Genomic DNA, 14,053 nt, shown 5'->3' on the forward strand with positions numbered 1-14,053 from the left:
CCCCATATAAATATTTGTCCCCATATTTATACACGATCCATATTAGAAGATTAGTTATTACCAATATTACCTACATTCATCAGTCGCAACATCTTGAATATATACATTTTTGTGTTAGGTTTGTAGTATCAGTTTATATGTTAAGCCCATATACTTTATTCTAGTTGCTGGCCAAGCCAATTCACCTGTACATTGAGTCATCTTTTGATCTTGTTCATCATTTGCTTATTAACCTTGAGTGCTTTTTATATGAGCGTATATGTGTACACTTCTTATCTTATTCATCATATGTCTGTCACTCATTTTTGCCTGACTATAAATGTTGACTAACGCTTGCTTAAATCGAGTTGGCTTCACAGCCAATCTCCAATACGCATTGTTTTCGCTTCGCTCTCGAGTTGGCTTCTCAGCCATCTCCACTGCATGTCATTTCCGCCTCGTTCGCTTCCTTCGCTTATTCGCCTGTTCACTCGCTCGTTATTATTCGCTCAGATGTTAACTTTGTGACCTGAGTTATTCGACAGTAAACTGTAGTTGCTGCTATCCTTTGTCTTCTGATTTTACGCGCCGTTAAGATTAGAATTATATCGATTATCGAAACGAACGATTAACGAATTCCGGCACCACAGAATTGGAGGCCTCGCCGAACGAGCACGACGCAATATAATTGGTTGCCTCGCCGTACGAGCACGACGCTACAGAATTGGATACCTCGCCGTACGAGCACGACGCTACAGAATTGGATACCTCGCCGAACGAGCACGACGCAACAGAATTGGATGCCTCGACGAACGAACACGGACCAGAATCGACAACCTCTGTGTACGAACTCACTACATAATTGGCGACCGCAACGAGCGAACACAAATCAAAAATGGAACCGCCAACGACATATTTCGTTATGATCCGAATAATCATCATATGCTCATTATTACAATAATGTCATATCATCATCTAACGTGGAGTTATTATTTTTGTTCGTATTAACATATTTCGTTATGATCCGAATAATCATCATATGCTCATTATTACAATAATGTCATATCATCATCTAACGTGGAGTTATTATTTTTGTTCGTATTAACATTAAACTATGACATATACGTAGTCATATCACTAATCGAACAAATTATAATGATATGGACATTACACGTTATGATATTCGAAACTCACTGGATTATTTTTATTATCCAATGACGTAAAATTTTCCTGATTCAAGTGAGTTCGTTCCAATTTTTTTCATGTCATTTTCGGCTTAATATTACACTATCATAGACATAAGTTTGGAGTTATACTCCCGATAGTAGGAACTTATGTTCTCGATACAACTAATATTCATTCATCTTATTGGTACGCAGCAATCGTCGTTTTCTATATTTTCAGCGACAACCAAAACCGAACTTCCTCAATTTTTGTTTCACGATGATCCCTAGTTTGTTCATATTATCTATTCATCGACATGTAAATCTGAATGCTGCATCATCTATTACGCATCAAAAATATTCGATTACTGCTATTAATTTTCTATTCCCGTTGCACTGTACACCAGAACATAGAGTTTAGAGCTAGTCTCTCAAAGATACACTCTTGTTCGTCACATCCAAGGCAGTCTCACCCGCCGTCATCGATTATCATATGTATTGGTATTTTTATCACGCCTTTATACGGTTTCGCAACAAACGAGGTTGAGCGCATATCCCTCTAACTACACAAACCACGATAGGCTGCATGACCATAAAGGAATACGACTCCGCATATCTCGTCTCCGCAGTCACTATTCTGTTCCTCTGGTCATTCTACTAATACATATTTAACGATAACTCGACGCACACGACAACGTACACTGACTTCGCATTTCATGATCATTATCATTAGCAGTACAGCAATGAACATCAACCGTTGATGCAGTTATCATCCTACGACTCGATTATTTTTACCACACACGAACTCCAGGTATGCGAATTCGAATCTACTAATCGCTGATCGACGCTATTTACTTTACTGCGGCTTATCGGAACATATTTCGCTGTTCTTTATCCTCATGTTCAATCGGCACTACAGACCAATTTCTATCATATTCTACATTACTTATTTCCATGATTTATTCCGCTGTCATACCTATTAACGATTTATTACTCTATTTTCACGATATTTCGAATCGCTCATACGAACATGTTATTTTATCATTCGAACAGTCACTACATAAATGCATGTTAAATTTTTTTGTACGCTTACCAATTTACTCATAATCACATGCTAGCATTTCAATTTTTGTCCGCATCTTGACAATATTCATGTACCTTTTTACAGAAGTATGACACATTCGTTTAATACGCTCACCCCTCGCTTGACTCTAATTTATCAGGTATTGTACAATTTTTTTCCTACATGTTAACACTATTTACATACCGCTTCAGTGTTATTTTTCGAAAACAGACATTTTTTTATAAATGTGCTATTTTCTACAAGGGGGCTATGTAGTATCGGTTGTTATGTTAAGCCCATATACTTTATTCTAGTTGCTGGCCAAGCCAATTCGCCTGTCATGAGTCATATTTTGATCTTGTTAATCATTTGCTTATTAACCTTGGCTATACTTTTATATGAGCGTATATGTGTGTACACTTCGTATCTTATTCATCATATGTCTGTCACTCATTTTTGCCTGACTATAAATGTTGACTAACGCTTGCTTAAATCGAGTTGGCTTCCCAGCCATCTCCATTGCGCGTGATTTTTGCTTCGTTCGCTTCATCACTCTGATTCTCTGGCCAAATCAATGACTGTAGAAAATATATGTATCCTAATTCCATTCTCGTATTTGACTTATTTAACTCCGTTGTTCACCAACGCGGAATAAAGTCATTTATTATATACGAGTATAGACAGAATCAGATTTAGGCCACTACAAACCTTCCCAAGTCGCAAGTTAGAAGATAGAAGAAGAGGGGAAGGGGAAGAAATCTTATTCCAACCAGTTAAATATGGTACAAAACACTGGGGTATTTATAGTATTTAGTAAAAACGAAATCACCATTATAATCATTTAATCTGCATGCGGTGGTTTTTAGCATTTATCCAATCGGGTAGCTATAAGCCGAGATTCTGGGATGTTCTTTCAAACAATGATTGGATGGAATGTTTCCAGCTCTTTCAGAGCCTCTTAGTGCTTCCTTGAGTTCACCGGAAGATGTCCTCACATTTATCATGTACAGCTTACTGATTTACTCGTGTAAACTTATATTCTGGATTCGATTTCAAGCGTGTAAAGTCTCCTTGAACGTTTAGGGTGGTTCTTTAGTAGTTAAAATTTAGTATAAGTCATTCGGAGTTAAAGATGTATGTATTTATCCAGTGACAAGCTTGTAAGTTGATGGTAATGTTCAAGTAATTTAAGTACCGGGAACACAAGAAGGTCAGTACTGGTTATTAAATCATAACAGAAAACGAAACATTTGTCTAGTGGTTTTTGGTTGAGTTCTAATGAGAGTAATGTAATCCAATCATGTTGAACACTAAGCAATTAACTATCAATGACCAATGGAGTTGGAAAATGATTATTCTATATATGTTGATTCGATTGTATTTAGAAATATAAACTATTGAATGAAGACTAACTGGTCTAAAGGCTAACAAGATCGGAAAGTTTAAGGTTCAATCCTCAATAAGATAATGAACGTATACTGTTGAAGAGTCCCATAAAAGGACGAAGCAAATCTCCATTATTTCCTACTTTTCGATGGCTGTTTCATGAAAACCAACTCAAGATGTAAATTATAGAAGAGTAAATCTAACCTAGTTCTTAGCCAATACAGTAAGATTGATACAATAAAAAAAATAATTAAAATTTTAACAGAAAACAAAGTATTACAAAAGAGAATGGTAATAATCAACTAAATATAACATACATGAAGAAAGATTACACCAATTTGAATTGGACATATTATTTGTACTTTCTATACCATGTATACTATTTGAACGATATGATCTTGTTTCCCATAAATTAAATGGTGAAGATAATCCACCAGTTCGAATACGTCCAGTACGTGATGAACGTGTATGATGATAATGCTGTCTATTTGTTGTTGTATAAGTAAGATCAGATAATGAACAATATGGACGTGTATTCAAATTATTACGACGTAAATATGCTCTACGACCAACTAAACTTAACCATGTTAATAAACAAAAACATGCTAAAAGCATAGCTGGTATTTTAAACCATGAATAAGCAGTTTTACATGGTCGACATAAACATGGATCAAGAAAATATTCACTAAAATACCAAAAAACAAAAAAAGGGAAAGATATCGATTAATAATAACATATGTGGTAAACATTATGTAATCATTATCATGATATTAACAGGATACAATAGTCTATTTACTAGTTTCATTGTCTAAACATAATAGTTTATCTGTGAGGTTTTCGTTACTTTCTTAAATGACAACAAATTCACTTAGTATTACTTGTTTGAATCTTCCCATTGATGTTTACGACTGAAACTGGTTAGTCTCTAATTGGCATACTGTGCGTATTGCCTCGATATAGCCTTATTTCACAAGCATTGTAAGCAAAGATGGGATAGTGGTGAGCAGTGGAATCCACGACGTGCGTTTCATCCCAATCGGGACTCGTCAGATGGATGTACATGAATCTCAGAGTTGATGTTCACTCTGGGAGTCGAACCCAGTACCTTTCGCTTCAAACGCCATCGCGTTATTCACTCAGCTACTGAGTCCTGATAGCCACTTGCTTGTGCAATGACGAGTCTCAAATAGGACGGAGCGAGCGTCCTGGATTCCACTGCTAGCCACTATCCATTTTTGCTTACGACAACAACAAATGTTGAGATAGAAAGAATAAAAAAAAGATCAGAGAATTTTAAAAAGCTTAAGACTCAGGTCATTTGGCAATTAATAAAAGAAATATAGAAACCGATTACACTTACTAACTAATTCGAAAAATCATGGATGAATATAAGATAAAGAACCAGGTCATAAAAATAAATTTGAAGGCATTTCATTGAAATCATAAACTGGTCAGTATTAGAGCATCATTGAAAATCTAGAACCACTGAACGACTGATGTAACCTGATATGGGACTCCTCAGGAGTGTGCACCCACGACCCCTTTCGACAGGGACTCGGACTCAAGACCTTCGGTCTCGCGCATGAACCCCTAACCCTTAGACCACTGACCTTTTAAATCTTTGGATTCCATAAAAAGGATTAATGTCAAACAGAATTACTTCCGGTTCGCAATACAGTAATCACGGGAACATATTTATAAACCGTAAAAACTAATCACATAAGCTATTGAAGGGATTTACCATAAAATCTAGACGCATACAACTCTGGTGGATAGAAAGTAATTTAAACGAATGATTTTTTTCCTGATTTAAGTCTCACACACTGGAAACTATAGTTTTGTAGACCGAATGAAGGGAACTGGCCTTATCAAATAGACAGAAGGCGGAAGTTGACTTAAACATATGACTTGGTTTCTAATTTACATTTTGTAACTAAACAATTCAACTAATCACACTTTATATAACCATCATTATAGTCTAGGAAGATTTTGGGTTTACGGTCTGTTTGTGTACCATGTGCATTTTTTCTCTAAATAACATTATAATCTTATTATCGTATTTACAACAATATATTTTTATACTTCAGACCGTTGACTTTAAAGTTAGGGTAACAGAATTTTTATTAATACATTACAAGTTTGAAACCCCACTGTATCGATTTCAATTACAGCGGTCGAACATAAGCAACTCAGAACCTACCATACAGGTGCATCGGATCAAGTTTTCACACCGTTTACCACCGCGATATGGAATCATCAAGAAAAATGCCAGAGTGGTAGTAGTAGAAGCAGTTAGTCATAGACAATACGATTTTAGAAGAGTGGATTCACATAATAGAAATTAAAAACAATTCAAAAGTTGAAGAGTTAAAGAGAGACAGATAGTAAATGGATCTGCAATATTGTAACCAATTTTGAGTCATGTCAATCAACGTTTCTAACCATAGATTAAGATAATAGCATAAACTTTAACCAAGCAGTCAGCGCCTACCTATATGACAGAGTTTAACGATAAACGACTTTATAAACTGATACTACATTCTGACTTGACTGTCTCTAGTTTTCTCCCAACTTACTCTTACACTAGCCCACACTGAAGGACGAGGTGTTAGGAAGTGGTTGGATGGTATGTATGTAATACTTTTAATGGTATTCGTGATCACTGTATTCACTTAAGTTTGAGTAGTCAATTAGCAATCATAAGCGTAGCCCACATTCGAATACATAGACTTGTATTTGGTAAATAGGTTCAATTTTTACAGATTACAAATACAGGGATTGAATTTATATTTGTGCATGTTGTAACAGTATTTTTCGCGTAAGCTCTGTGATCTACCATCACCATCAATATCACATGTAAAGCAGCTTGTTTCAGCTATCTGTAGCCGAAACCAAACTTCACTCCTAAACAAATAACTATAAATTGAAAAGTCAAGTAGCAAGCTACTAACAATGTACCAGACACTACAAGATTGACATATATATGTAGGCAACCAATGGTTAGATCAATTCATTTTGAGTATTCTGTGCTTGATAATTTAAGGCGAAAATAGAAACTAAACAAATAAATGGGTATTAGGTACGTATGTTATGCGAAAACTCCATCTGGTAAACATTTTACAATGAGAGAGTATGAAAAGTAGGATTTTGATAGAGGGATCTAATTGTTCTTCTGTTCATACACACCGTTAATACATATGAAGTCTTCACAAATTCAGCATTATGACAGGTAAATTTAGAGGTATACAACTACCATACATATATTTAATGTAAATTTTGGCATATAATATGTATTGTTCCAAGTTACCATATCATATCAACACAGTGAGATATTAGAGTACGATAAGAAGAAATAGTATTCGTGATAGAAGAAAAAATTAGGCATAGATGATATGATTCGAGAAGAAAATATGGATTCGTTGGATAAATAATTGAAGATTACTATGAAATTTAGAAGTTAGGGCAAGACAAAGAGTGAATGTACACACACCATTGCTAATGATTCCTAGTCATGTTACCCGTAATCTCTAATTGCGCAAACCTCGGCCAAGGAATCTCCACCTATTTACACAACTTAGTCCAGTAATCAATAACTCTATGGCCTGATCTTACGTTTTGATTTGAATGTTAAAACTCATAAGTCACTAGTAGACTGAGCAATAAAGATGTAAATGAAATGGACATTGTGACAGGTAACACGATTGAAGGTACTAGAAACGATTGAAGGATAACTAGATTAGACAGAAAGACACATCAACATACTAGCCCGAATAAACATGTACTAACTCAAGCTGTCACCACTTATTAATAGCATATAAATAACATTATAAATTATAGAATGACAGAAAGATAACCATTGACAATGTTAGAATAAAACAAACGACAAAATATTCAGATTCACTTCACTTCAGTAAACTCATATCTTACGTGTCGTAATATTAATATATTGTCAAAGTAGACTATGATCGATGAGAAGGCTTGTTATAGAAATAAGAATTCATTTTCTTGAGTGGATCTTATTTCATTTTTAATTCGATTTGAAATGAATTGGATTATCCCGTAGTTGATATCTTTTTTTAACTGAAATTCGATCAGTCTTAGTTGGCATATGAGCATCTTGTGCGAATTGGCCTGATATACTCCATTAAGATACAAGTTGATATAGAATAGATGAAATGTGACTGACATCGGAAATCCAGGACGCAAGTTTCATCTAATTTGGGACTCGTCAAATGAATGTACGTGCATCCCAGGGTTGATATTCTATCCGGAACTCGAACCCAGTACCGTTCGCTTCAAACGCCATTGTATTATCTACATAGCACGTTTTGGTTTCTACTGTCAGCCATATTCCATCTATTCTATATATAACTAGTGCTTCTTGTTGTACTTAAAATGATCGAAAGAGTCAGATGAATGGAGGTACATTTATTTGAATATATAACTATAAATGATATGTCTTACCGTAGAATAAAAGCTGTTTGACGAATATTTGTAGTGATTTCTTTATTAGCATCGAAACGACCAATTAAACGACGTGTACATTCCGCATTTAAAGCTCGTGATACTAACGATCCATATGAAATATGAAGCTAAATGAAATAGAAAACAAAATAAAATACCGATGAGAAAATAGAATGAAAATCATCATTTGACTGTATGAGAAATTTATGACATGTGATATATTCTGATAGATAAATTGTTAGTTGAATCATTTGAATGAAATATGCGTTTTGTTGTATTCAAGGGTAGTATTCTTATTCTTTTTAGTTGGATGTACCTGGATGTTGAGAGCAGTACAAATGCATTCCACAATTAGTATGTTCTACCTTAGACTAATCGATCATGACCATCGTCAAATTACTCATTAAAAATAAACAGATAATAGAATAAACACACTCATTATCAAGTCTGATGAACCATAGTTTTATCATTTTGTAGATATATACAATTATAGAGCTTAGGCTAAAGAAGAATATAGTTACAGATTACCGCTTTCCATGTTAACTAAGCATTGTTTTATGATGAGCAGATAATATGATCTAAGGGGATCATGTAAAAATATAATATCAATGAATGAAAGCTTTTGGTTAGCAACCGGAACTGTATCGGAAAGTATACACTGTTTTATGAAACTGAAAGATTTTTTTTAAAAAGAACCCAGAAGTATAGTTCGGAATAATATGTTTATTATGAGACTTAATGACTTAAATGTAACTAATATATAGCGAATCATTTAAGTAAACCTTTATTATCTTCTTACACAATATCAACCGAAAAAGAGGCATAGACTACTGACACCATTATTTAGGTTTATCACTTCTAACTAATACTTCTACCATTTCAAATGATTGATTTACTACACTACTTATCTTCTAATAATGAAATGGTGGCTTAATGGCTAAGGTGCTCGAATTTTAACCAATAAGTCCTACTATTGAACTCGCCCTACCTACTTCGGTTAGAGGAACTGGGTGGTACCACTAGCCCTCACACATAGAGTGTGGCTTATATTCGGGTACCTACTTGGAGAACGAGTTCATATAATTTTAATTTAATATTATCTCATAAACTTAGTCGTCAATAGTGTAACCAGAAAATAACGACGAATACGGTCCGAAATGTTTAACTTTTAGTGAGTACGTGGTTATAATAAATTATCATTGTCATACCATTGTTTAAGTCAACTGATAACGCTTAAGTTACGGAATACAACAACTCACAAGACTACAGACCCATACAATATGGAGAGGTAGGTTAATGGTCAAAGCAACTAGCTTTCAACTAATAGGTCGCAGTTGTGAAGGTTGTTCCACCTACCTTGGTTCTCCATAATCAAATAATATCACATAACTGGTGTACTTTAGGGCCGAGTACATAAATTTTTATTTGATAAATACCCTACAGGAGTTATATGATGAAAACATACTTTGTTCCCTTTATAGTCGAGAGGGTCAGAATAAGAAATGACATTAATCTACTAAGTTATTTGTTATAAAATTGAACAGATTGCGGAGACTTTCTAGTTGAAATTCCCAAAATATAACGAATAATTCACTCATTTTTAAGAATTATAGTCTTATGTCAAATGTTCCATCACAAGTGATTTTATCATTTCGATAGTTTTTCTTTTCCACCTGTTATGTAAACGTGATATACACCAACTACGACAGATCCACATTTGTTCCAATTCCTAGACAGGATAGTAGATTATTGGATCAGTAGTTAAGCTTTTCGACTCTCAGACATCAAGTTTCAAGTTAGAACCATGCTTGACCTACTTCAATCTAGGCAAACGAATAATAACTGTACTAGCCCTCACAATTAGAATATAGCTTCAAGCTTCAAGATCTATCAACATATATGTTATGTTTAAATGTTACTGTCAATGGAGCTATTAGCATTCAAATGAACACGAGAATGACTTAAAACATAATGAACATTATGTCTTCCAGTCTAGACAAGATTTCATTTACAAAAGGCATAGCTTAAAATTTGCTAAATAAAAATGTAACTAATTCTTAAGTGACATTTAATCCACATGTATGTCAATTATCTATTTATTTATTTAAACACATAAATATTGGTGCAAGGGGGGCACCAGATATATACGCTTCACATAAAACAATGAAAATGGGAAGAGAAAGGGGTAAGATCCATATAAAAAAAGTAATGGTGAGGGAAACTGAAATGTACAACCAGAAGAACTCTCTCAGTTAAGAAAGTTATAACCACTCTTTATGCAGAAAGTAGAAGAAGGTTACAGCAGGCTCGCCATTGGCTTCTATTCTGAGCCATATCTGATAACGTCTCTAGCCACTGTTTTGCACCATCTCTCGGACCCCAGCCAGGGAGTCGTGAAGGACCAACAGAAGCCAGTCCTTTACAGCTTTCTTTCATACCACGACACCATATCATACACTGACCACCTCTCCGCTTTTTCTAACCAGTCCCAGAGTCGGCAAATAATGCACGACGTGGAATTCTCTGGGACAACGTTCGTAGAACATGTCCAAGCCACCGATGTATGTCCATTGATAGATTCGAAAGAATAAATGTAATTTAGGTATTTAACATTTTGTTATTATTGTTGTTATGAAGATATCAATGATACTGATTGATTTCAAGGTTATTTGGTACCATTTCTAAACAATTGATCATGTGAAATTTTAAAGACTGTTCATAGAAACATAAAGAATGTAAAAAAATTTCAGCTTAACAACAATTGAAATGTAGATGGGTAAGTTAGAAATGAAGTAAAGTGTTTGTAAACATATATTTAAGTAGTACTATTTTGGCTTGTTTAAACTGGTTTTATTATTTTCTTTTATAAAATTACAAAACTTATCCATTAATGAAATGTACTGTTAATGTAGTAGTATGTTGTAGCAAAACAATAGACTAAGAATTTAGTATAAAATACAAGCTAATTAAATAAACTATGGTATAATAAAATCTCAGGTTGAATAAAAACTTCTCAAAACAAAAGAACTAGATTGATATCATGAGTGGATCAATATTAGACCACCATTAAAAACCTGGAAGCACTGGACGGCCGTTTCGTCGATGCGCACTGCTGAGTCCCACATTATGATGAAATAGATGTCTAGTGCTTCTAGGTTTTCAATGGTGGCCTAACATTGATCGATTTATGATTCTAAAGGAATTCAATAACCTTCACAACTACATACTGACAAATTACATAAACTGTACTAACAGCCAAAAACTTCATACCTTCAGTTAGCCAGGTTTGATCTTTTTAAAACCCACTTTTTAAGGTATACATTGAAGAGAGAACAATAGTTGCCTAGGTAGAAACGAAGTTCAAGAAAGCTTATCATATATTCAAGTAAAAAGAATGACATCATTTTTCTACAGTTTAATTTGGTTTGTGCCCAGAATTGCAGAATTCCAAGGTAAAATCAATAACAAGAAAAAACTTATTTTTATTACAATTGCAAATTTCTGCAATCAATGTTGAGAGCTACACCTTCTAAGTGTCCGAGATAGTAATGCTGTCTAACTGCTTAAACTAATGTGAGCGAAACAGGTTTGGTTGAAAGTCTAGTCAGTCAGCTGTAATCAACTCAAAACATGAGACATATATGTGGATTCAACCACTCATACAATGTCAACACGACAAGATGAAATTAGCATGACGAATGGAGTGAAGAAATTGAGGGAATGTAGCACCATTGATGATGAAAGATAAACTTAATATTGAGAATATGATTTGAAAAGATATAATAAGAAAGAAGAATAGTGAATATAATTGGGTAATTTTGTATGATTCCAAACTATGTCAGCTAACGTTTCTAAACACAAATTGTAATTATCTCTCCGACATCAACCACGTAGGTTGTCTGCATTCATGATCAGCACTCAGACCAACAGTTAATAACTTCACAGACTATTGTCACCATTTTATGCCATGATTCCCAACAGTTGCTGCTACCTTGACGTGGTGGTTAGGCTTGCCTATCGTGATGAACCAATCGAGCTATACTGCCTGGAATAATCGTTTCTCAAGGTACTACCATGCCAGACAGGTCGGTTGAAGAGCGGTAAGACTAAAAGCAGCAAACCAAAGGTCCGAAGGCGAAGTCGTACTGCCGACTGTACAGAGGTGTGACGGCAGTAAGGTGTTTCCTTCAGACAACCAGCATGACAGCGATGCTGCCTTCCCACAAGGAGGGGTGGGGTTAGAATAGATCGACCCTAAAAATGCACACCTCGCCTTATCCCACGGATTTCCATCTCCGGCGGTAAGGCCCTTGGAAGAACGGAGCTAACACGTCAAAAATCCCCCACAAAAAGGTCGTGCGTGACCGGCCTCAAACAGTTGTTTCTTGCACTCTGCGGTCACGCTCCCAGGTCGTTAAGACCAACATTAATCCAACTTCCTTTTTAGGTCCCTCAAGAAACACCCTTCCACGGTGTGGGCAGCCAGGAAGTGATATTAGCCCTCATACCCGTAACAGCACACGAGACTTAGTTGGTCACATTCAAATCCAATGCCATGATTACTGAACATTTCAACAGCTAAAACTAATGCTCCATCAAAATGAGATCATCAAAAGATTACAATTCATACTTAACAAAATAAAATACCTTACAAATGATCTTAATAATGGATAATACAATAAATTCTAATCTTATTGAATTTCATGGATATATGGTAAAGTTTTTTTTGCAATGAACTATTTCAAATTATGTATGATCCATTAATTTACCATTAATGTATACATAATAATACATTCTTTATCTTTTCTTACACCGTGAGATTAAAAATTGCTTCATATTTGTCTTCCTGTATTATATCTTTATATACAACCTATTTTTTATAAACTACCACCACTAAATTAACTACTTCTATGAATCCGGTGTTCATCTTGTTGTGCTAACGAGGTATGGCAACTTGGACCGATGTATATATGTGCCTGGTCCTACGTTGTAGCCGACTGACTGACTGACTGATACATAATAATAACAACAGTATTTTGTTTATTTTTAATCATAGGATGTAATTGATAATGTTTGTTGTCAGACTATGATAACATCCGTTTGATCATTATTAAACAAAAAGAATCCAGGTTATCTTTTTTATCTATTTGTCTATCTATACTGATAAGAAAAAACAAGTCATCGTACTCGAATGAACAAAACAAAAAAAAATGAAGCCGAAAAATCACAGAGAACATTTAATCAATGTGATAATCATGTTACCAAAGCAACATATTTCTTTGAAATTATCATAAATCTATAAATAGTATAAAATGATTGTACTTCGATATGATAAAATTTATTAGATTTAATTTTTTGTCTTAATTACCGTTTGTATGGTAGGATATAGTCCTGATTAATGTATGATACCCTGATCAGGTAGGTTCAAACCAAGATACTCTGATTAGTTGCAAGCGTGAGTCAATTGAAGCTAGACCACCAAAGTCCTGGATTCGAATCTCGCGAGGCGAGGTTCGCGGATTTGACTGCTGAGGAGTCCCACAATAAGACGAAATGGCCTTACAGCAGTGCTTCCAGGTTTTCCATGGTGGTCTAGTTTCAATTGACTCATGATTTCAACTATGAAAATACTAAATTTCCACAAAACCCCTTCTGATAATAATACTCTGATTAGGTTATTTACAACAAATAAGAAATACCAAACTAATGGATAAGATACTCTGAATGATTCTATTGTATTTATTTGGCGACCTCCTTGAATATCTGGGCTACCTGTTCTTAACATTTAGATATTTAAACAAGTTATCTGTTATCATTTGTTTAACTACATCATTATGTATCTTAATTTTATAACCTATTCAGGTACGTTTATGAAATGTTTACGACCTTTCGCTGTATAACTTACAATAAAAATACAATCAGATACATTGTAGTTACTGGCAATATGTATTGAAAAGAATGTACATTATTCAGATGTCGATCATGAACTGCTAACATC

General features: G+C 34.6%; 1 protein-coding gene across 1 annotated transcript in view; it reads right to left on the reverse strand.

Annotated features, from left to right (window-relative positions):
- Smp_157000 (putative hypothetical protein) overlaps window positions 1–14,053 on the reverse strand; it is a gene marked incomplete at both ends in the record, with an annotated part of 66,594 nt that overhangs the window by 8,491 nt on the left and 44,050 nt on the right. The window contains 2 exons of the mRNA XM_018799879.1: window positions 3,909–4,276; window positions 8,056–8,183. Of these exons, the coding sequence (XP_018653748.1) occupies window positions 3,909–4,276; window positions 8,056–8,183 (496 nt within the window). The remainder of the gene's footprint in view (window positions 1–3,908; window positions 4,277–8,055; window positions 8,184–14,053) is intronic.

This window comes from Schistosoma mansoni, chromosome W (genome assembly GCF_000237925.1).
Source record: "Schistosoma mansoni strain Puerto Rico chromosome W, complete genome".
NCBI classification, from domain to species: domain Eukaryota; kingdom Metazoa; phylum Platyhelminthes; class Trematoda; order Strigeidida; family Schistosomatidae; genus Schistosoma; species Schistosoma mansoni.